At 44.8% G+C, this 25,976-nt stretch overlaps 1 protein-coding gene across 1 annotated transcript in view; it reads right to left on the reverse strand.

Moving 5' to 3' along the window:
- LOC143935912 (integrin alpha-IIb-like) overlaps positions 1-25,976 on the reverse strand; it is a 156,194-nt gene that overhangs the window by 32,388 nt on the left and 97,830 nt on the right. Inside the window, exons 15-19 of the mRNA XM_077460102.1 lie at positions 23,865-23,966; positions 10,566-10,621; positions 3,685-3,836; positions 1,877-2,002; positions 1,679-1,746 (exon numbers count right to left, since the gene is read on the reverse strand). Of these exons, the coding sequence (XP_077316228.1) occupies positions 1,679-1,746; positions 1,877-2,002; positions 3,685-3,836; positions 10,566-10,621; positions 23,865-23,966 (504 nt within the window). The remainder of the gene's footprint in view (positions 1-1,678; positions 1,747-1,876; positions 2,003-3,684; positions 3,837-10,565; positions 10,622-23,864; positions 23,967-25,976) is intronic.

A 25,976-nucleotide genomic window follows, 5' to 3' on the forward strand; every position in this document is an offset into this window, starting at 1 on the left:
GGGTCAACATTTACTTCCTGGGCTGAGCTGCTTGTGCAGTTGTTGGCTGTGTGTCTGACACAGATCAGCCCCTACTGCAACCCCTCACTTTGTGACTTGCTACAAAAGATATAATGAACAGTCTGATCAGTAGGAGAGTAGAGACTGAAGAAGTGCACCCAAGCTCCTGGAACTTGGTTTCAGTTCCGATATGATGGCAGCCCTGTTTGCCCCCCCCCCCCCCCCCCCATCACCCTGCACATGGACTTAAATAGACTGCGTATTTAATACAGATTTATTGGTTTTAGGTAACTTATGGTTAGGGTTGCCACCTTTTCTTCAAGTCAAACCCGAACACTTTATCGGCGCACAGCAATTTTTTTTATAGTATAAACGATATAGATATATCTTGCTATTAAATAACATTTCTAATCATATGACATTAACAACAATAGTTCCCCTTTACATCAGAGTCCACAGAGTTCCCCTTTTACATCTGAACTTGCAGAGTTCCCTTTCACTGTAAGGGAAGACTCTGCAGACTCTGATGTAAGGGAGAACTCTGGGGACTCTAACATAAGGGATGCTCTGGGAACCCCGAGTTAAGGGGGAACATTAAGAACTCTGATGTACGGAGAGGACTTTGATGTAAGAAGGAACAGTGTGCCCTTTGGTAGAAAGGGGAACTCTGATGTAAAGGGTGCTCTGAGAACCCTGATTTACCTAAGTGTACTCTCTCAGAGGCAGTAGAGAGAAGGGGGGAGACTTCAGTCACAGACAGGGATGGATGGTGAGCTCACTCACCCCTTGGCAGTCAGCACCTCTCACCCAGATGTATCTGAGGCTGCTGGACTTCTAATTAAGAGAGTAAGAGATACAGATCAAGCCCTCTCTCCTTTCCTGTCTGTGTGTTTGGGGGGGGGGGGGGGGGGAGTGCTGGCTTTAGGCAGTGTGAAAGAAGGTGTAACAGACACTCTCAGCTTAGATAACTGCAGCCAGTAACCCTGCTGGGAAGCCATGGTCCAGTCTGAATAATGTGTCCGGGTTTCAGGCAGTCTGAAACCTGGACGCATGGTTCCAAACCTGAACTGTCCGGGTGAATCCTGGACAGTTGGCAACCCTACTTATGGTTCCAAGTTTTTGCGCCTCCACTTGTATTTGAAGAAGTGCACCCTCCTGCCTTCAGCAGACTGATGGCATCTTTGCATCCTAGATAAAGTCAATAGACCGGAACTCTTTTTAATGATGAAGGTGGCATATTCTTATTTCTGTATATTATGACATACCAAGAATGTATTTATGGAGAACCAGGGCTTTTTTTTCTCAAACAATAGGTGCTGGAACTTAACCACGGCCCCACAAAACCCCTCCCCCTGCACACACCCTCCAAATCACATCAAATGGTAGGTGTGTTCAGTCAGATTTCACAAAAACAGTAGGAGAGTCTTAAAGAGGCATTCAATATTAGGATTGCATTACATACAGAGTGCAGAGCTGTCACTTGTAAACAGAGAAACCAGACTTCTGTGTTTACAAGTGATTGTGGTGAGCAGGCACCAAAGGGTCTGAGCCAGAGGTGGTGGAACTGAGTTCCCCCAAGTTCCCCCAGAAAAAAAGCCCTGTGCAGAACTGTAAAGCTACTGGAAGGTCTAATTTAAGGCAAGGGAACTCAAGGATGATATGTTGGAGGAGAACTCACCAGCTGGCCTTTAGCTGTAGGTCAGGAATGCACATATTGTCTTCTCCACAATCCAGTAATATATGTATCTAAAACACAAGGCCAGGGAAATACATTTTTCACAAAATGGATTTGATTAATTACACCATGAGACTTCTCGCAAGTACTTATATTAGTATCAGTGTACCTGGCTCTGGGTCTACATTATCCATAGCTCACCTGCTCTTGTAGGAAGGTGTTCCCGTGTATTATAGGTGGTAAGACGCTAGAAGATGGCGCAGTGTTCAAACTGAAGTTCACACTGACAACTATTGGGCTCAGCTTATCCTTAAACTCACTTTCACCCTGAAATAAACACAGGATAGAATTTATATAGGCTCAGGTTAGTTTTAGGCTCTGTACATTGGATTGAGACATATGGTGGGGCAGAAATCCCTCTTGAAATTCCATATGCAAATAGAGCACCCCTAGATCTTCTTGTTGTCGGGTTAATTAACTTGTGTTCACATACATATATACAGTATATTGCTATGAAATGATCACAGTGCTAAGATTCAGTGGGACCCAGGCTGTCTGCTTTAGGTTAAGCTGACCATGGACAGATTGAAATTTGTTCAGCAGGTACTGGCCAAATTTTGATTAATCTATGGTCAGGCTGGTTGTACTGAAGTTGTTGTTTTTGGGGGGCTATAGCAGGCAGAAGTGATCATTGTATTCTGACAGCAGAGAAACCTCCTGCTGTCAGAATACAATTGTGCAGCAGGAGAGATTCCCCTATGAAGACTGACTGTGTTGATGAAGGAATCAAGCGTGTAGGTAGTGGTTATTGCTGCCAGAGTGGGAAGTTAGGGGTTAACTTTACTCTCGGATTGACTTGGGTCCGATCTTCTTGTCCTGTGTGCTATAAAAGGAGGGGGGACGGGCCTTACACACACTCAGAGAGCAATGCTCTGCCTGGTGACGTTGCTGGAGTCTGAATGACCCATGTCCTGCGGAAGCTGGAGCTAAATTCCAGACATAGACTTTGCCAACATTGGACTTTACTTGCACAGGTATGCTGGGGCAGCCATAAACCTGTAGTTACTGGGACTAGGGATGTTAGGGAATGTTTGCACTTTATCTTGTCAGTCACTTGTCATTGCCATCATGTTAATTTATACTTTAGGGAAAGCTTTTGAAACTTTGCTTTTGCCTGGTCCGAAGATACTAAAGGGGTGGAATGTATGTAACCGCAACATAAAGCCTACAGCTCGGGTCACTAAAACATTGGGATATGAAGTCATCAGTACAATTGGGAAGACACAAATGGTTACCAAGGCTAACAAAGGTTTCTCTAGCAGTCTGTCATTAAGTGAATACGTGTGGCAGGTGAGATAGCCTCTTTCAACGAGGGAGATATTGTGCGCACTTCTTTGGCCGTGATCCATCTCCCATAGCAAAAGGAGCAGATCTGCATGACCAGGGCTCTCATCCTGTACACAGGTACGAAAGAGGAAGAGTTTAGTGCATTGAGTCTGCACTAGGTGCACGGCAGGACCCGTTACTGGGAGTGAGGTAGTGATGATACAGGTGGACAGGTGAAGAGGGCATTGGCTCTGTGTGTCTCTCCTAAATGCACAAGTAACCAAGGTGATAATTAGTACATCAAGTGAGAGCTTATTATAGTTCGTTCATGTCTGTCATCTACCTTGTCATGAGCGTGGCTCAAGTAAAGGTACCCTATCTGCACGTCAGTGACCCTGTACAAAGTGCTTAGCTTAGCCCAGAAGAATCCACCCCGGGGTAGGCCTCTCATGTGACCTTCACTTGGTGCCCAACAAGGAGGGGAACATAGAGGACCTGACAACCACCACACAACACCTACCTCCCCTACAAGCTATTACATAATATATGGCCAGAATTATTAAAGGAAGCAACTGTTCACAACAAGAAAAGGGTACTTCTTTACTCAAAATAACATCATGATTTGGTAATGCTAACAAGTGCTAAGCTGATTAAGGTTGTGAAATTTGATGACAGACACACACCCGCAGATAGGCCTGGATATTGGTGCAGGTCCGCTGTGAATTGCTCTGGCTCTCCATAGTGATTTTTTTGCTGGGCTGCAATGAATCGGTGAAGAGGGTTCTGCGGAAAAATCGGCTCTTCTGACTGTCAAGCTGGATGTCAGCAGACAGGCCTTGATAAAGAGACAAGGTGACATAACGGGTGTTCAGTTAGGCAAGAATGATACCCAACATCTCTGCATTAAACAAACAAAATGTATTAAACCTTACTAACAAACTTTTACCCATGTTTACCATTGCCTCCAATCACCCCAGCCACCAATTAGATTCAAACCATTACCAACTCCTATCTCTAGCTGGAAGCTGATTTATTGCAATGCGGCATTGCCCCAGGTCAGCAAATGAATGAATGTGAAAATATATCTCAGGATAATGAAGATTGTACAATCACATCGTAATGTGTATAGCCAGCTACAGAAAGATCTTTCCTACAACTGATCTTTCCAGAATATATATACCATATATATATATATATATATATATATATATATATATATATATATATATATATATATATATATATATATATATATATATATTTTTTTTTTTTTAGAATATTCTAAAGATGAACATTATCATTGGAATTATTTTGTATAATCTCTCATTTAGATTTATCAGCCACTATATACTGCAGGTGCCTTTCAACACTGCAGTCCTTGGTTAGAATTTCAGCCAGGACATTACCTGCATCAAGTTTGCATGTAATCCCAGTACTTGCATGAGTTTCTTTCCCACACTACAAATACGTGCTGGTAGCTTAAAGCGGTTGTATATCCCCAGGACAAAAGAAAAAAATGACAAAAAAAAAAAACACGTAAGGAAAAGGCATAATGAGCTAGTATTCAGCGCATACTAACTCACTATGAAATACTTACCTTAGAACGAGGCATCGGTATCTCACCCGGTCCACAAAAAGGGAGCTGAAATTTAGCCCATGGAGTGTCTTCCACTCACAGCACCGGAGCCGCGATGACGTCACTCCCACGCATGCGCATGGGAGTTTTCTTCCCGGCAAGGTCTGGCAGCGTTTGCCAGACCTTCAGCCGGGCATTCACAGCGCATGCGCCGCTGAGGCCAGCGGGTGCATGCAAAGTGAATATCTCCTAAACTGTACAGGTTTTAGAGATATTCATTTTACCTACAGGTAAGCCTATAATAAGTAAGTAGGTAAAAGTTCATAATTTGGGTATACAACCACTTTACGGTGATATTAAAGTCTTGTTTTTTCTGTTTGAAAATAATAAACATGTTATAATTAACTGCTTTGTACAGTGGTTTTGCACAGAGCAGTTCAGATCCTCCTCTTCTCTGGTCCCTCGCCGATGCTCCTGGCCCCTCCCTCCTGCCGAGTGCCCCATACAGCAAGCAACTTGTTATGGGGGCATCTGAGCCAAGTCACTGCTCTGTGTGTCCATTTAGATACTGAGCCGTGGTTAAGCTCTGCCCCCTCTGTTTCCTGGTTGGCTCACTGACTTTGTGTCAGTGTATTTCTCATTTGGTTCCTGTCTAAATTGACCCTAATATATACAATGCGAGGCCCTAGTGGTACAATTTGGCTTTTCACATGTGTTATCACAGTCTACATGCCGTTCCCAAGCCTGAGCAATTGGGATGGGTTGAGGAAAGACCTGGTGATCTACCTCATAAAAAAATTGTCAAGAAAAGGCATTCAAGTGTACCAGTCCAGGTCCCTAGAGCTTACACAAGGAGTCAACGAACAAGCTTACCCAAGGAATCGACAAACAGTCAGGTACAACTGTACAAATATATATATATATATATATACACACACACACACACACACACACACACTATATTGTGAAAAGTATTGGGACGCCTGCCTTTGCACGCACATGAAGTTTAATGGCATCCCAGTCTTAGTCAGGGCCGTCTTTAATATTGATTGGACCCTGGGCAAACATTTTCTTAGGGCCCCCCTCCCCCCATGCAATTTCGCTCTCCACCTTCTCTGAGACATACAATAAATAGCAGCTAGACTTAAAATCAGTTTACTGTATCAGATCAGGCAGCGATTGCGACTGGTTGCCAGAGGTTACAGCATATCATTACTGCTTACTGACTGGTTGCTAGAGGTTACAGCACTCCTTAAGGCTGACTGATTAGTTGCTAGAGGTTACAGCACATTTCTGCTTGTTGATTGACTGCTAGAGATTGCTGTACAGTAATGCTGCTTACTGGTTGCTATAGGTTACAGCACATCTTCTCCTCACTGCAAGGGGGCATGATAAACCTATGAATGCTGCCTTTATTTACATATCAATGCAGTTGGCCTCATCTATTTACATATGCATGTCACTGCTATTTACATATGAATGCCAGTATTTACTTGTAAACACAGGTCTGCAGGTGAGTCATCTGTACACAACAATAGGGCAGAACTGGGCAGCATTAGTAGCATCACAGGACTAAAACTTCAAAGGACAAGGGAATGTAAACTGGGATAGCTGGCAAGTATGAGGCAGCTGCTTTGGGCCCCACAACAATGACAGGTCCCAGGGCAGCTGCCCCTTTTGCCCTGCCTTAAAGACGGCCCTGGTCTTAGTCTGTAATGTTCAATATTGAGTTGGCCCACCCTTTGCAGCTATAACAGCTTCAACTCTTCTGGGAAGGCCGTCCACAAGGCATAAGAGTGTGTCTATGGGAATGTTTGCCCATTCTTCCAGAAGCGCATTTGTGAGGTCAAGCACTGATGTTGGGATTATTCATCCCAAAGGTGTTCTATTGGGTTGAGGTCAGGACTTTGTACAGGACAGTCAAGTGCCTCCATCCCACCCCAACATCAGTGCCTGACCTTACAAATGCTCTTCTTGAAGAACGGTCAAACATTCCTATAGACACACTCCTAGGCCTTGTGGACGGCCTTCACAGAAGAGTTGAAGCTGTTACAGCTGCGAAGGGTGATCCAACTCAATATTGAACCCTACAGACGAAGACTGGGATGCCACTAAAGTTCATGTGGGTGTAAAGGCAGGTGTCCAGGGGAGGGCTGGGCCAGGGGGCAGGGATGCAATTGCCCCCTGGGCTGCTCTGATATGCGGTGACAAAGGCTGCTGTGTCCTCAGCTCAAAACCGCAACATGCACAGTTCTTGAGCTGGCCGAGTCCAGTACTGTGAGCCAGCGATGTCTTCATGTCAGGGCTGACAGTCTGTGTTACACAGCACAGCCCCGCCCAGCCCCTCCCTACTCCACACCATTGGCTGGCAGAGGCTGGACCTGCTCTCTGCTCAATCTGGCAGGAATCCAGTGAGGCTCCTGGGAGGCTGGGACCATCCAAATAAGTGAGCTCCTCCTCTCTCCTCCTCTCTGCAGCCAAAGAGTTTTTTTCTAGCAGCCTGTGCCAGTACCTTGCCCTCCTAGGGCTAGGTGGTATGATGTGGGCTCTCACTGACATGCTGCAGTTTGGCTGCAGTGCTGGTGTACTGGCAGTCATCATGCATGTTGCCCCTGGGACATGGATGCACATTTTTACTGCATGTTCTGAAAGTGCACAAAACGTCCTGCATGCTGCATGTTTGGTGCACTTTCAGAACATGCAGCAACAATGAGTAACCTAAAAGAAGTCTGAGGGGGTGTGACACCCGCCAGTACACCCGCACTGCAGCCAAACCGCAGCACACCAGTGTGAGCCTGAATGCTTGTATTCACTTGCAGCAGCCACTGCCACTCCTCTGAAAAGTGATCCATGCTCAGGTCACTTTTCATAGGCATTTGACAGGCAGTGAATAGTTGATATCACATTTCATCCCTGCCTGCTTTAACCTTTCTAAATGCCAATCCCTGCAGGTAATGACACAGTTCACTTTGAACTCCACCTTATTTCCATTACTCTCTGTAGGTATTAGATGTGGTCTCACCTTTTTGTTTGCACATCTAATACCAAAGGGTACTTTCACACTGGGGAGATGTGGGCGGTAGTGGTACAGCGCTGCTTGTTTTAGTAGCGCTTTATCATTGTTTTAGTGGCGCTAGCGGGGCACTTTTAACCCCCACTAGTGGCCAAAGAAAGTGTTAAAAATGGCTGTGTTGCATTCATTTTAATGGGCTGGGCACCTCTCCCAAACCGCCCCAATAATGCTGCTTGCTGGACTTTTCAGAATGTCCTTCAAGCGCACCGCCCCAGTGGGAAAACTGGGGTGGCATAAGAAGTGCTTTACAGGTGCTATTTTTTAGCACTAAAACACCTGAACAGCGCCTTCAGTGTTAAAGGACCCCAACGAGAGTTCTGGAAATAAGGTGGAGTTCAAAGTGAATTTCTACACCTAAGTGGAGCCCCCCTTTCAGAAGATTTGAGGATATTATTAAACCCAGAGACTGGTGGACTTAGGCCACAATAGACAAATTCTGCCGGTTCAGCAGACATTTCAATCTATCTCTGTGCAGACTGGTTGTACAGAATTTGACTCCATCAATTGACAGTACAACCAGCGTGTCTTTATGTTTTTTAGCGATCAGTGCTGGCTGCTATAGCTGCCAGCAGTGATCACTGTATTCTGATGGCTTGGAAACTTTCACCTCAGAGCACACACCGACACAAGGCTCTTACGGAAGCTTGGTAATTCAAGTTCTGGGCTTCCCTAACATTACAGCCCTGTGGGGCTGTGACCAAGTCTGGGCAGGAGCTGGGATATGACATTACTTACCTCATATCCCTGCCACTCCTAAACCTGCTCCACTGCAGCACCAGGCCCACAATGCCTTTAATCTGTCCGGTGCTCCAGCATGCGTCTGCATGTGCATTTCTTACTATCCGCAATTGAGACAGGAGGAACCTGCACCCTGGCGAATCTGGTGTTCATGCCGGGGAGACAGCAGGACTTGCGTGTTTAGCCTGCTGCGCTCACTGTGACTCTCAGCTACTCTGCTTGCTTGGCTTGCCCAGTGGTGTGGTGCCCACTCACCAGAGAAGCTCCGGACTCCACAGGTAGTGCTTAGTGTGGTGGCAGTGACAGCACAGTCTTTAGTCTTCATCTTCCTGCAGTCTCATTGGTCTGTGTACTGGGTGTGGGGAAGGGGCAAGCTCTTTTTCTCAGTCTCTCTGGGGGCAATCATGCAGTCTCTTTCTGAGAGACTGCTCCATTCTCTGAGAGACTGCTCCACTTCACACTGCCTGTACAGAGACTGACTGCTTCACAGTGCCTGCACAGAAAGTGACTGCTCTCTCTGTGCAGGCAGTGTGAAGCAGGGTCTTTGCAGGCAGTGTGAAGTGGGGTCTCTCTCTGTGCAGGCAGTGTGAAGCGGTCTCTCTCTGTGGAGGCAGTGTGAAGCGGTCTCTCTCTGTGGAGGCAGTGTGAAGCGGTCTCTCTCTGTGGAGGCAGTGTGAAGCGGTCTCTCTCTGTGGAGGCAGTGTGAAGCGGTCTCTCTCTGTGGAGGCAGTGTGAAGCGGGGGTCTCTCTGTGCAGGCAGTGTGAAGCGGGGGTCTCTCTGTGCAGGCAGTGTGAAGCGGGGGTCTCTCTGTGCAGGCAGTGTGAAGCGGTCTCTCTCTGTGGAGGCAGTGTGAAGCGGTCTCTCTCTGTGGAGGCAGTGTGAAGCGGTCTCTCTCTGTGGAGGCAGTGTGAAGCGGTCTCTCTATCTGTGCAGGCAGTGCCAAGCAGTCTCTCTCTCTTTGGGGCAATGTGGAGCAGTCTCCCTCTCTCTCTGTACGGGGAATGTGGTGTAGATGGGTGGTGAGCTGATTCAGTGGTTCAATGGGCCACTTGACTGGACTTGCCCCGAAGGCCTAAGGCTGCCAGCCCTCCCCTGCAGGTGTCGCAATACTTTTGACAATATAGTGTACATACAGATAGTGCAGGGGCCTACCATCACCAGACAAGGCCTAAACCATCTATTCAATTTGTACCCAGTCAGGTAAGATACTGCACAGCCGTTGTATCTAAAGAAGATTTCCAAATATTGTACAATTTGATTGTAATGTTTGTAATTTTGTGTGTAGCCAGCTTTAGATAAATGAGCAATCAACTGGATTTCTGATATTTTATTACACTGCTATTATTTATGAGCCTCAAGCTGAGCATATACAACACAACTGGATTGTACAATCTTCATTAGATCTACAAATAACTGTGTAGAGTGAGAGCGAGTCTGACTGAATATAAATTAAATTGAATGTGTGAAGTGGTTCAAACTTATATTTTACTTTAACACATTCCCTGCATTAAGGTAAAAAATGCTCCACTATCTGTCCTAGCCTCCCCTGCCCCTAAACACTTACCTGGCTCCTCTCATTGATCCAGCACTGTCCCCGCTTCAGCACCGTTCTCCTCACTTCCTGGTCTCACAGGAGACACTGAGGGCAGAGCAGAGGGAGCCATAGGCTTCTGCTGCAGGCAAACTCTTGTTAGGAAGGTGCAGGGGTGTGGCCTACCGTCGTGTGTGGACGTACACAGCTTGGATCGGGAGCGTGTCTGCACAGGTGCCCCCATAGTACACGGCGTGCTAAGGGGGCATCCGGAGGAATGAGGAGTGGACAGTCCCAGTGTGGGACTAAAAAAGACGAGCTGAGGGACTGAATTGTACAGAGCAGGTAACATCTTTTTTTATTTTAATTTAAAAAAAATATCCTTTATTATAAATTTAAAGGCAAATCCTCATGCTACATAGCTTTGATACTTTTTGATACTTCTAAAAATGTTATACAATCAGGTTCTAAAGTGTATGGGTAGCGTTAAATTCTAGCAAGGGGTGACTTACATGCTACACCAGTCTAATTTGGTGCACAGTAAGTTAAGTACAGTGGAACATGGGTAAGGAAAATTGGCAGTATATAAAAGCCCTATAAGAGTAGGTACATGCTATGTAAAAAAGGTATATGAATTATTCTTACTCAAGGTGCTGGGTAGACTTTTCCCAGAGGTCTGGACACAAACGCTCACTGTAAAACTAAAGAAATCACAGACATATCAATCACTTTAATGAACACACAGGAATGTTATATATCTACAAATTTTACTAATGTAGTAATCTGGGAGGCCACTGGCACTTCCCAATAGGGGTTTTCACTTTACTTGTAGATTCAACCGATGCCCCTTGAACCTCATAATAAGAAAAGCTGAAGGTGCTAATTCCTGCAGAATTCAGGTTTTCCTGTTATTACTTTTTCCCTTCTCTTGTGTCCCAAAGCACAGTGGGGGTCAAGAAACCTGAGCCCATCATAGATCAGTGGTCTCCAAACTGCGGCCCGGGGACCAGATTCGGCCCTTTTCTTGCTTTTACCTGGCCCTTGGGGAATTATTCCCCCCACTGTCAGCAACCAATGATGGGACTATTCCTCCAATCAATACCAATGATGGGGCATTATTCCTCCCACTGACACCAACGATGGGGCAAAATTAATATCACTGACATCAATGATGGAGCACTATTCCTCCCACTGATTCCAATAATTGTGCACTATACCGCCCATTGATACCAACAATGGGGCACTATTAATCCTATTGATACCAATGATGGGGCATTATTATTAGCACTGACACCAATGACAGGGCACTATTCTTCCCATTGATATTTTTTTCAATTATTACCTCTTGTCATTTTTTAATATACAGCGTGTTTTTGCTTGCCTCTCTTGAACGGAACGGGAGGTTCGCTGTTTCAAAGTCCTGTGTGTGGACCGCACAGGTTATACATATTCCACTAGTACGGGAGGAATGTCCCCTCTTCTTTCTGTTAGTGGAACGCAATTACTTCCACCCCTGGTGTCTTATATATAAAGCACGATATTGTGTGCTGACCACGCCCCTGACGACGTCATTGATGACTAAACGTGCAGGGAGGAGTTGTGACATGTGATGTCATCGTGTTTACCGGTATGTGGCGGTCATTTTGATGGTTAGAAGCTTTTGTTTCTTTTGCACTGATGCCTGATTTGATCTTTTACCAAGTAAGTGTAATACTTTTTAAACAATACATTTTAATGAACATACTATAGTCTGATATGCTCCTTTTATCCCTTGTAATGTTGGGGTGATTAAGCACAATTGGTAGATGCACGTTTTAGTCTACATCAGGCAGGCGTTTTATGGTTAAGGGCCTGGTAGCCCACGTTTATTATAAGAAAACAAAAATATTTAGTTCATCCAGTAATCCCACGCAGGGGTTTAAATTCATTCAGCACACAAATGAACATACCAAGCCACCTGGCTCTCAATTGTCAACAGTTCCTCTGCTTGCTCCCAACAGATTTGTCAACTCTTTCCAGCCCCCTGGACTCACCGACTTCCTTAGTCTTCCTGACTCTCAAGGTTGTCAGCCTTTCCCAGTCCCTTACACGGACTACAGTCTCCCACAGGGCAAACCACTCTTCAGCCAGCAGCAAGCTGTTCACACTCCTCCACCTTCCACACCAACAGCCCTTCATTTATATGGCTTATATGCAGCTGGGCACACACCCTGCTCGTTAACATCAAGACCCAGACACAGGGCTGGAGATACGCAGACACAGAGTTTGCATCTCGTTTTCCTCCAATTTCATAGGGACAGAGCCTCGCTCTGTCACATATCCCCCCCCTTTGTTTCGATCCGGAGGGAGGAACACCAGCACCCATCATGATGGTTGGGACACCTCTGTGCTGGCTGTCAGCCACGTAGGCTCAACCTTTTTTCCGGGTGCGCTTCCAGGAACATTCCCCCTGGATCTTAACAGGTTCCTATACTCAGCCTTCCTCTTCTTTTGGGGTCCCTGGGCTTATTCACTTTTCTTGGGGGAACTCTGCCTTCCTTGAGCCCTCCTTTCACCTTACAAATACCCATTTTACCCTTCACCATCGGTATTTCAGGTTTAAAACAGTTTCTCTTGGTACCCACTGCAACCAAATCATTGTTTACAGAACGAACTCTTAACAGATCACAGCTTTCCAATTCAGTGTTTGTTAGAAGAAGACCTGAGGAGGGACTACATCCGACGGGACCATAGCACAGCTCCATCTCACCCGTTGTCCAACACTCCATGGGTACCTGTTCTAATAAACTACCCTGACCTAAGCATAAACCATTTTTTTCAGGTATACACATTACATTGTTATGGCAACCAATATTAACACTTTCTTCCACAGTGTCTCCAGGCACCTTAACTTGTACCTCTGGGCCAGTGACAGAAAGCATCTCTGCTACTGCCGAGTCCATTCTGGGCCGTTCTTTCTCATGAGGCCTAGCGGGTAAGGCAGTGTCTGCGCCCTCTACTGACAACTGCTCCGCCACACCTCGGACCACACCAGCAGAGATGTTTCTAGTCACCGCATCAGACGGAGAGACCTCTGATATCTCAAGCAGTTCTCTCGCGTGCCTTCCATACCAATCAATAACTAGAAGTACGCTCACAGAGAATCTGGAGATCCTGTGCCAAATGGGTAACCATTGGTCCCACCAATTCCACTGTTGGTCAAGGTTTCCCAGCACTGCCTGTACCACTTGGCTCCACCCATTGGTGCTACGCAGCACCACCTGGTCCAACTGCGGTGGAGATACCCAAGTATACAGCAAGTTCATTTTTACCAACTCTAGCATTTCCAGTAAGGTTTCTGTCATCTCTAAACATCCCATGTCTAAACACCAGAACTTTCTAGGGTCTTCTACCCTGTCCAAGACATGGAGGGGCTCAGCGACTGCAGGTTGAGAGGGTGAGACATTTGAAGAGACCTCATCCTCCTTGGAGGTACTCATCATCACAGCTTGTTTCTCCCCTGGAGAGCTGTCAGACACATGTCTCACACTTATCCCTTCTGCACCAGTGTTGGTGAGCCTCTGCAGGTCATTACAAGTCACACTATCACTTTGATACTCCATATCATTTAGCTGTGGGGCTGTGGACAACACATCTGCGATGCCAGTGCCCTGAACTGTTTCCTCAGAGTGGAGGGCAGCAACCTTTGCAGGGACCAAGACGCCCTCAACCACCTGCGGGTCGGCGATCCCCCTGTCTGGCATAGCAGTTGTGTCCACACCCTTGTTACTTAAGCTAGCCTTATCCAGCATGGCTAGCAATTGTTTGGCCCAGCTGTCCCAGTCCATTGTGGTTCCACCATGGGCGTTCCACAGTGTTGCATCACCTGCTGTAGAAAGCCGCACAGAAACCTGGGATTCATTAGCTTTAACTGCACATTCCTCACTTCTATATACATAATTTTGTAACACCATACTTTTATCAACGTTGCATTGGGGTGATGCTTCATCACCTAAAGCTTGGTGCAGCACACCATTTTGAACACCTTTTTCTGGTGGCATTACAGACACATTCAGCTTTGTACACTCAACTTTTGCAGGCTGAATTAACCCCTTGCCCACTGGGCTACATGTAGGGTTGTGGGGCTGCGCCCACACGCTCTCACTGTGTGAATTAGTCCCCCCTTGTTCCACCAGCATAGCACCAGAGCCATCCTGGGCAGCCTCTGACTCCAACACATGGAAACCCCATGAGACTTCCATGGACAATCCTGTGCCTCTGCCTGTCATGGGAGATCTCCTACTCTCATCACTGGTAGTGGACACATTACCAACCTCACTCTCAGATATGACATTACAAGAAATACATGCTTCAATGTCATTACACTCATCACGTTTAGCAATAGTATCACTTTTGTTAGTACGATCATTAGCATTCTCATTACATGTAGACACAACTGCTGTTTTTGTGGTTTGTTTATGAGCCACCATAACCTCTGAGCGACTCTTCACAGCACCTGCTCTCTGTAAAGGGGCACTTTTGCCTATTTGGGCAGCTCCATAGCTGACCTGGGAAACTCTCTGCTCTAACACTGCAAGCTCCTTGGAAGTTTCCCTGGGCAACCCTGCAGCAGCTGTCACTAGGGAACATGGTACCAGCACTGTTTTGGTCACCCCTAGCTCAATTTTCCCAGCCATCTGCTGGATCATAGCAGGCATATGCAGAGTCCCCATGTCCTTTTCAGTCTTTAGCCCTGCGTCTAGTTGGGCTTTACGCTGCGCCTCCCCACTGCTCTGGGTAGCACAATGCAGAAAGTCTATGTCCATTTGTACTGCGGATCTCCCCACTGGACATACTCCCACTTCACTGGATTCAGCATCATAAACTGAAACAGTCTTACCAGTTCCTGCAGCTGATGTCATAGCCTTCACTTGAGTGCGTTGTCTCACTGGTGTGGTGTCTCCACAGGCTGACTCCCCCATGTGGCCAGGGAGCAAAACTGCAGCCTTTCTGGACCCACTGACGCCCCCTGTAGGTAACACAAGATCCTTGTTGCTAGGGGTAACTGCAGACTTGCGCTCCAAAGCTGGTTGGCTATACCTTGTAAGGATTAAGGGGTGTCTAAACAAAATGGTTGACCTTATGTCTTACTAAATACTTGTATTTTTCTATCCTTCTCTGTAAAATAAGGATTCGTCATCTATTGTCACGTACGCATAAGGAGAGGCCGCATCAGCCCTAAAAAGCAGTCTACGCCCAGAAGATTGTCTTATCAGCTGATAACACCCGGAGAATTGTCTTTCCTTTGCAAAAATGTTGTTTTTTTTACATTTGCTGATGTTTGCTCTTTTCTGTCTATAAAAGATGTAATAAAGAAGCCTCAGAGCCACAGTCAGTCAGAGACAGTCAGAGTTAACGACGGACTTCTGAGCAGAAATACTGAATAATATCTCTGTGTCTCTTTGCTTGGATAAGAACTCTAACTAACAATTGGGAAACGGTAACATAACCTGACAAATAGGTGACTTGTTGAGGTCACACCTAACATTTCTGGCGCCGCGAACACGGACTCGCTGAAGAAACTACAAGAGGCGAACGAACATAAGGACGGAACGAAATGGTCGGGCACATCAAAGAACCACAGACAAATCCTGCGCAGGTAAGAAAAGCTTTATTTTCTTATAAACTCTGTGCTTCTTAGATTTGTGCCCACCTGATCTGTCTGAATTGTTCTTCAGGTAAAAACCAACCTCTGTAGTAAGTGGGTCTTGAACTTAATATTTTGGCTTATGTTACCGTTGTTTCTTGTCTGTCTACTTGTCATCTGTCTGTTGTGAATGAGATAAGCCCTGTTTGTATGGTGTGAATTGAAACATATATCATCCCAATGGGTAACGGAATGCGCCCTTAACTCGTAAGAGTACTTTGGGGGTCCGACACTTAAGTTTGATATACGCTTTTTGATTCATGAGCCTAAAAACGGGTTGAAAGTATAAGTCCTGACTGCCTCGATAAAGCAGGAATAAGAAACGAATGCTGAGAGATTCCATGGTAATGGGAAGGGAAATAAGGTCTCCACAAAGTCCCGGAGACCTAGTCATATGTGTTTGGCCACCAAAAGGGAATGCTTGTATATGTTGTAGCTGTCAGTCTGGTCATAATATTTGTCAGTTGGCTAGCATATAAGGTAATTCGATTTCAGAAATCTCATCTAGGAGAGGTTTTTAGTATTTTGGCACCCTAGGAGGAGAAGGCAACGAGACACTTAGTAAGTGATCCAAACGCCACCTAGGCAGGACTGTCAAAATGGGCCAGACACATGGTAAACCCCAGGAGGAATCTCAGAAATGTTATGCTGTTAAAGACATAATTACAATGTTGTATGGGAAGGATAAGGCACAGGGCACAAATAGGATTCTCAAGAAATTGGGGATGGATGGAGAAAATGGATTAAGTGTAGAAGGTTGGGAAGAAATAAAGAAAGACAGACAGGGAGAGATATTGCAGAACAGATGGGTATCACAAATACAATGTTTAATTAAGGTTTCCAACAGGGCTGAAGAGGAGGGATGGAAGTATTGTCAGGAAAAGGGTGGATGGGATATGAAGGTCCGACACAAAAGTCTTCCTTCTGCTCCCGGCGATAGGGTTAATACGGGAGGTACTCCACCTCCTTATAACACTACCACACCAGGTAATGAAAGACCAAAACTTTATCCTTCCTTAAGAGGAAGAGGGTGGGTATGCCGAGTATGCGGTATCCAGAACCCAGACTGGGCACAGGAATGTGTGCATTGCGGCGCTCAAAGACCAGAGCCCGTAGCTCCAGTCCATAGTCGGACTAGGGTAATACAAGTAAATAATCCAAATGCGGGTCAAGCAGGACAGCCACCTACAGTGACCCGACAAGTCGTTCTGAGGACATGGACACCTTGGTCGGCTGACACTCTTATGGCATTAATACAGAATGCTCCTGATCCCGTAGCAAAACCTGCCGCATTCTGTAGATTCGTGACACAATTACTAGACACACATGAAGCAACTTGGCAAGATGGGGAAGATATATGTAGACATAAAATGACACTAACGATGTTTAATCAATTCATGACTAAACTTACCCCACATAGACCACAAGGGGATCCTACCACGGACCCACCAGGAGTACACCCTCGTCATATAGACTCTAGACCCCTGTTTATTGCTCAGTTACGAGAATTTTGCCAAGGGAAACAGCAGGAAAGGGGTTCGACAGCGCCCATAAAACAGGCCCCAGGTCAGACTGTTACAGAATTTTACCTCAACATGGAAAGCATGATGGCTGACGAAGGTCTAGATTTAGCCTTACCCGTCACCATTAGGGCTTTCAATCGACAGTTTATGGAAGGACTAGTACCCCAAATAGGTGACAAACTGAAGGTATGTACTCCCGAATGGAGAGCCATACGGGACAGAGGAACATTGTTGCAGAAAGCACAAGGCATAGAGGCTGATTTAGCAGAAACTAAACCCAGAAGGACACCGGGAGTTAACACTGTTGCCCGGGTCAATGAAGGAGGGAATTCCTCCCGTAAACCTCTTACCTGTTATTACTGCAACAAGGTGGGACATATAAAAAGAGACTGTAGGAAAAGGATAAAAGACGAACAGGAAGGAAACACGGACAGAGACACGAGGGACTACAGACAGAGGCGTACCAATGATAGGGACGATCCGACCGCATGACTTGCCCCAGTCCTAGCTGAATCAGAGAACAAAATGCTCCACATGTTGATGAAGGTGGAAGGTAAACATATTCCTTGTTTGGTTGACACAGGAGCGTCACGCAGTCTGTTGTCTGATTCAGTAGTCCCTCCACACATGACGTCCCGTGACACCATACCCATAAGTGGTTATGACGGTCTTTTGTCCGATGCCCCACTGACTAAACCTTAAAAGGTAAAAATAGGAGAATGGCTACCGCCTGACACTTGTGTATTGTTGCAATATGTAGATGACCTATTGTTATGTTGTCCAGATAACGATACTTGTTTAAAAGCCACTCTCTCATTGTTACAATTCCTGGCTGAAAAAGGGTGCAAGGTGAATAGAACTAAGTTACAGGTATGTCAGAAAAAGGTTGTCTTTTTGGGCCACTGTATATCCCAGGGTACTCGACATCTCACTGAAGACCGAGTCCAGGCCATAAGACAAATGAATATCCCACGCAACTTTAAGCAACTTCGTATGTTTCTGGGAATGGTATCATATTGTAGACAATGGATACCACATGCCAGTTCTCTGATGCAGCCATTATATGATTGCTTGAAAATAGTACCCTATGTACTCACAGAAGCAGGTCATGAATCTTTTAGCACCTTAAAAAGGTTACTAATTTCAGCACCTGCGATCGGGATCCCTGATTATACCAAAACATTTCATTTGTACATTGCTGAAATCACGGGACACGCAACAGGGGTGTTGACACAACAACACATCAAACAAAGGCCGGTAGCATACTTCTCGGCGGCTCTCGATCCTGTCTCTAGAGGATCACCGTCCTGTGTACGAGCAGTTGCAGCAGTGTCAATTATCATTGACAAATCCTCAGAAATTGTCTTAGACAATCCTGTAGTGGTACATACCACACATGACATACACGCCATCTTGTCACAGGTCCAACCAAAACACATATCAATGGCAAGGCAGCTGCGTCTACAATGCACTTTGCTCCTACCCCCCAATGTTACCTTTCAGCGATGCACTTCTTTTAACTTAGCACAGCTTTTACCATTACAGACAGATTTGACAGGGGGGAGTAATGATGATAATGGTGTAGACACAGCACAAGATACTCAGGATTCTGACACACTTTTGTTTCAGGACATAACATCTGATGAACACGATTGTTTCCAACTTATGGAACAAGAAACCACGGGGTTCCCACATGTCACAGACATACCCATTGCAAATGCAGAACACACACTGTACATAGATGGTAGTAGATTTGCCGATGACAAAGGTAAATATCACACAGGTTATGCTGTGGTAACGGACACACAGGTAATTGAGGCAAAGTCACTACCAGCACACATGTCGGCACAAGAAGCGGAACTAACCGCTCTAGAGAAAGCCCTAGAACACTTGGAGGGACAAGAAGGGAACATTTACACTGATTCCGCATACGCCTACGGTGTTGCACATGATTATGGCCACATATGGAAAGCTAGAGGTTACCTTACAGCAGCAGGCACACCTGTTAAACATGGTGAAGGAATCAAAAGAGTCCTGAACAATCTTCAAAAGGTTATAAGAGTAGCCATCATGAAGATAGCGGCACACACGAGCGCAAAAACAACTGAGGCAAAAGGAAACGCATTTGCAGATTTAACTGCAAAGAAGGCAGCTCTAGGGGAAGTAAGCCCTGAGACCTTAGCCACGGTACAGGTGAGTATGCCCGAAACCACATGGCAGCAGCTAATGGAACTACAGGAACAAGCAGGGGCTATTGAGAAGGACCGTTGGGTTAAGGAGGGAGCTGCACCAGGCCTTGACAATGTATGGAGAGAAGGAGACAAAATATGTCTACCCGCTTCTCTATACCCCGCAATGGCAGCGGCTGTTCACTTACCCACTCATGTCAGCTCCAATTCTATGTATAGGATTGTAAGCCAAGGATGGCTAGCCCCTGGATTCAGTAGTACTGCAAGGAACTACTGTGCTGCATGCCAAATCTGTCTGATTAATAACCCAGGACAGAGAGTGAAAACCCCACGTAAACATCAGGTCCGGGCCCAATATCCTTTTCAGAGACTGCAGATTGACTACATACAAATGCCTAAGAGCGGCCCCTTTGAATTTGTTCTCGTGTGCATCTGCCTATTTTCAGGCTGGCCCGAAAGTTATCCTGTGAAATCAGCTACGGCAAAAGCCACCGCCAAGAAACTGATTACTGAGCTGATACCTAGGTTTGGTCTCCCAGAAACAATAGAATCAGATAGGGGGACACATTTCACGGGAGAAATAATGCAAAATGTGATGGCAATGTTAGGGGTTCAACAAAGTTTTCATACTCCTTACCACCCACAGAGTTCAGGATCAGTAGAAAGAGTAAATGGTACAATCAAGCTGAAAATACAAAAAGCTATGCAAGAGTTAAATAAACCATGGCCTGAGTGCCTACCCTTAGCTTTGTTCTCTATTAGGTACACCCCAACAGGAAAAACAGGGTTATCCCCATATGAAATACTGTTTGGAAGTGCACCTAGATTAGGTTTATATTTTCCTCAAAGTATGCAATTACAATGTGATAGTTTAACTACGTATGTAATACAGTTGCAACAGCGTCTGACTAAAATCCACAAGAGTGTGTATTCTTCTCTTCCAGACCCTAATTCTGTCACAGGTACACACGATCTACAACCAGGAGACTATGTGTATGTAAAGAAACATACCAGAAAGACACTGGAACCAAGGTTTGAAGGTCCTTTCCAGGTGCTATTGATTACAGCAACCTCAGTGAAATTGGAAGGGAAACCTACCTGGATCCACGCTTCTCATTGTAAAAAGGAGCCAGTTGGCAAATGACAACATGTATCTTTTTATTGTTTCAGTAATTCTGGCTAATAGTTTGGTTACCTCACAGAATAAAATACACAAGGATGAAGGATTTTCTAAAAAAATGTTATTACTGAAGTTTAAATATGCTTATGCCCAGAAGTCAGGATATGAGAAATGTTGGATTTGTAGCAAATTACACCCCAGCACAGCAAGTATACCACTGATGGCAGTTCCTATAAACTATACTGATCTTGCTAACAGTAGCATTAACATAATTAGAACAAATACCAATGAGACAGTAATGTTTAAGTCAAATGGTCTCGCCTTTTCCCCTGATTGGTGTTTCAACTTAGGGAACACAACGGGAGGAAATGGAGAATGCCAAGACAGCAAGTTTAATTTGTCCATTGTCGTATTAAATGGAAGATTCTATCCCAGTAATTCCAGCACACACCAGACATTATCTGACTTCCTCACTAACATTGTGGATAATAATGTTAGGTGGTTAGTATCCAACTTATCCCTCTATGGATACACCTCTCGTTATAGAAATGATATCAGTTCAAGATCAGTAGCTCTAGGAAACAATATATACATCTGTTGTGAGGATAAATGTTGTACTTGGATACATAACACCAGCATTGAGGTACCTGATTATTATGACATCATTGCACAACACCGTACGGAAGTAAAGAATTTACAAGAGAAGGCCCGAAATATTGGTCGCGACTGGGATCCGTTTGGTGGAACTTTTAGTTTCTCAGGGTTATTCTCTTGGGTTAAGAAGGCAGCAATGACGATTATAGTGGTGCTCTTATTCGTATTTTTCTTTTATGCATGCTTTAAACTGCTCATGTGCTTTTGCAAGAAAGCCAAGGTAAATGATGCGGAAAAGATGGAACTTTTGTGAAGATAGGTAGATTTAGTTTCTTGACATCACCCATCTGTCAGAAAAGCCACTCTTCCTGAATTTTAGATGTTGGTACTGTCCAGGGGGATGGGTGTATACCCCTCTGACAACTCGCGGTCAGGGAGAGTACTCTGGATATAGGCTGACTAGAACTTGTTCAGGTGGACCCAGGGCAAGAGGGAGGGGTGATGTCAAAGGGGGAAATGTAAGGATTAAGGGGTGTCTAAACAAAATGGTTGACCTTATGTCTTACTAAATACTTGTATTTTTCTATCCTTCTCTGTAAAATAAGGATTCGTCATCTATTGTCACGTACGCATAAGGAGAGGCCGCATCAGCCCTAAAAAGCAGTCTACGCCCAGAAGATTGTCTTATCAGCTGATAACACCCGGAGAATTGTCTTTCCTTTGCAAAAATGTTGTTTTTTTTACATTTGCTGATGTTTGCTCTTTTCTGTCTATAAAAGATGTAATAAAGAAGCCTCAGAGCCACAGTCAGTCAGAGACAGTCAGAGTTAACGACGGACTTCTGAGCAGAAATACTGAATAATATCTCTGTGTCTCTTTGCTTGGATAAGAACTCTAACTAACAATTGGGAAACGGTAACATAACCTGACAAATAGGTGACTTGTTGAGGTCACACCTAACAACCTCATGCAGGATTCAGGCTGATATACTCTCCTTTCTGGACTGACCCCTTTGCCTAAGTGGCCATGACAGAAAACCTTACGTTTCTCTGGATTTCCAATTCCTAGGACTTCCGGCGACACTTCTCCCATCCTGGAGCATTGCTGGCGGCCCATGATACGATGGAACTCTCCTCTAAGAAGGATTTCCTCTTTAAACTTGCGATAGTCATCCTGGCCCCCATCCATCAAATGGTAAACCGACCGGAACTCTATCCGCAATAAGGTTTGCAGCAGTTTTGGCCACCGGTCCCTATGCCATTTTCTCTTTACAGCAACTTTTTCAAATCTTACAAGGAAGTCTCCCACCTCCTCTGTAGGCAGCATGGGTTGCATATAGTCAGAGGCCAAGATCTCAGCCCCTTGCAGTGCACCCGACTCTTTGCGATTCCGCTTGAACCATTCATTCGCTGTCTCACATGTCACTGGCCCCTTTTTACTGGTCCTACAAGGTGGAGACATCTTCTCAGACCATGCTGAGCTCACTTCTTGGCATCTCCTCCATGACTGGCTCTCACTCGTTGCCATTGGATACCACTTCTGAGGACACAGCTGATCACAATCATTAGTAGATGAGCTCCAGAATTCATCAACCTCCCATCCAGCTTGGTTATTCCACAAACATTCCTGTGACAAGGGGCAATGGGCAACAGCATGTCCCCACTCACTACAACGGATGCAGCGCAGAGGCCTCCTTGCGTCATGCTGTGGCACCTTTGGGCTCAGGCTGCCAGGAACAACATCCTCTTTAACTTGATTAAACATGAACTTCTTGCTTTTTGACTGCCTCATCCTTGCAATCACATGCACACAGCAGCTTGTAACAGTTCTCAGCAGAGAAAGGAAAAAAAAAAATCTGATGTTTAATTCTTCCTTCACAGGTACACAACCTGCATGCAACACAGTCCATCAAATAAACGTATACGCAATGCTGTTCGCCTGGCTGCCACACACAGCTAGCAGTAGTTCCTGATGCGACTCACCATGGAGCAAGGACCCGGATTCCACCGTCTACATGCCCGCATTCGAACACCACTTGTAATGTTGGGGTGATTAAGCACAATTGGTAGATGCACGTTTTAGTCTACATCAGGCAGGCGTTTTATGGTTAAGGGCCTGGTAGCCCACGTTTATTATAAGAAAACAAAAATATTTAGTTCATCCAGTAATCCCACGCAGGGGTTTAAATTCATTCAGCACACAAATGAACATACCAAGCCACCTGGCTCTCAATTGTCAACAGTTCCTCTGCTTGCTCCCAACAGATTTGTCAACTCTTTCCAGCCCCCTGGACTCACCGACTTCCTTAGTCTTCCTGACTCTCAAGGTTGTCAGCCTTTCCCAGTCCCTTACACGGACTACAGTCTCCCACAGGGCAAACCACTCTTCAGCCAGCAGCAAGCTGTTCACACTCCTCCACCTTCCACACCAACAGCCCTTCATTTATATGGCTTATATGCAGCTGGGCACACACCCTGCTCGTTAACATCAAGACCCAGACACAGGGCTGGAGATATGCAAACTCTGTGTCTGCGTCTCGTTTTCCTCCAATTTCATAGGGACAGAGCCTCGCTCTGTCACACCCTCCATACCTTTATGTGAGTATTAAGCATATCGTGGGCAGTGGAGGAACATCTTAAGAGGATCTGGGTGATTCAACTCTAGTGACACCATCCCAAGATCCCTTTGAGCTGGCTTTCTAAATACACAATCCCGCCCCATTATTTGACCTGGTGGAACACCATTTTATTTTATTTATATATTTTCCTAATCCATATGATAAAGATCACAGAAAATGTCAGAAAAATTAAGCTGCTCTAACAGCTGCCTCACCAGCTGACATCACTACCGGAATGTTTACAGTTCTTCAGGTCTGGGTTCAAGGAATCTGGAGTGAACATCAAGGAAGTATGGAGCAGAACTACAGGTTGGGCTCTGGAACAAAGAATACAAAAAAATTTGGATCAAAGAAGGAGACTATAGCATCAAAATCATTTTTCCTTTGTACAACGTATAAAGTTCTCTTTAAAATAACATATATACTGTATATAATGTATGGTATATATACAGTGCTGTGCAAAAGTTTTAGGCAGGTGCAAAGAAATGCTTTAAAGTAAGAATACTTTCCAATATATATATATATATATATATATATATATATATATATATATATATATATATATATTATTTATTTTTTATTTTTATTAATTTACAAAATTCAAAGTAAGAAGCACAGAAGAAAAATCTAAACCAAATAAATATTTGGTGTGACTTCCCTTTGGTTTAAACCAGCATCAATTCTTCTAGTCGGTAGGTCATCTTGGAGAACTACAGTGCCTTAAAAAATGTATGCATACCCCTTGACATTTTCCTCATTTTGTCATGTTATAACCAAAAACGTAAATGTAGTTTATTGGGACTTTATGTGATAGACCAACACAAAGCGGCACATAATTGTGAAGTGGAAGGAAAATGATAAATGGTTTTCAATTTTTTTTACAAATAAATATCTGAAAAATGCAGCATTCATTTGTATTCAGCCCTTTTTACTTTGATACCCCTAACTAAAATCTAGTGGAACCAATTGCCTTCAGAAGTCACCCAATTAGTAAATAGAGTCCACCTGTGTGTAATTTAATCTCAGTATCATTACAGCTGTTCCGTTAAGCCCTCAGAGAACCTTAGTAAACAAACAACATCATGAAGGCCAAGGAACACACCAGACAGGTCAGGTATAACGATTTGGAGAAGTTTAAAGCAGGGTTAGGTTATAAAAAAAATATCCCAAGCTTTGGACATCTCATGGAGCACTGTTCAATCCATCATCTGAAAATGGAAAGAGTATGGCACAACTGCAAACTTACCATCCACCTAAACTGACAGGTTGGGCAAGGAGAGCATTAATCAGAGAAGCAGCCAAGCATCCCATGGTAACTCTGGAGGAGCTGCAGAGATCCACATCTCAGGTGGGAGAATCTGTCCACATGACAAATATTAGTTGTGCACTCCACAAATTTGGCATTTATGGAAGAGTGCCAAGAAGAAAGCCATTGTTGAAAGAAAGCCATAAGAAGTCCCATTTGCAGTTTGCAAGAAGTCATGTGGGGGACACAGCAAACATGTGGAAGAAGGTGCTCTGGTCAGAAGAGACCAAAATTAAACTTTTTGGCCTAAAAGTAAAACGCTATGTATGGCGGAAAACGTATGCCGCTTACACACGGTCGGATTTTCCAACGGGAAATGTTTGATGGGAGCTTGTTGTTGGAAATTCTGACCATGTGTAGGCTCCATCGGACATTTTCCATCGGATTTTCCGACAAACAAAATTTGAGAGCTGGATCTCAAATTTTCTGACAACAAAATCTGTTGTCGTAAAGTCTGGTCGTGTGTACACAATTCCAACGCACAAAGTTCCATGCATGCTCGGAAACAAACAGAAGAGCCGCACTGGCTATTCTAACTTAATTTTTTTTGGCTCGATGTACGTGTACGTCACCACGTTCTTGCCAATCGGAATTTCTGACAAGATTTGTGTTGCCGTGTGTATGCAAGACAAGTTTGAGCCAACATCAGTTGGAAAAAAACATTAATTTTGTTGTCAGAAAATCTGATCGTGTGTATGGGGCATAACACTGCACATTACCCTGAACACATCATCCCCACCGTGAAACATGGTGGTGGCAGCAGCATGTTGTTGGGATGTTTTTCTTCAGCAGGGAAAGGGAAGATGGTCAGAGTTGATGGAAAGAAAGCCAAATACAGGGCAATCTTAGAAGAAAACATGTTAGAGTCTGCCAAAGACTTGAGACTGGGGTGGAGAATCACCTTCCAGCAGGACAATGACCTTAAACATACAGCCAGAGCTACAATGGAATGGCTGAGATTAAAGCATATTCATGTGTTAGAATAGCCCACTAAAAAGCCCAGACCTAAATCCAATTGAGA

This window comes from Lithobates pipiens, unplaced genomic scaffold (genome assembly GCF_037356315.1).
Source record: "Lithobates pipiens isolate NorthernLeopardFrog02 unplaced genomic scaffold, aLitPip1_a1.2 Scaffold_28, whole genome shotgun sequence".
Taxonomy (NCBI): Eukaryota; Metazoa; Chordata; class Amphibia; order Anura; family Ranidae; genus Lithobates; species Lithobates pipiens.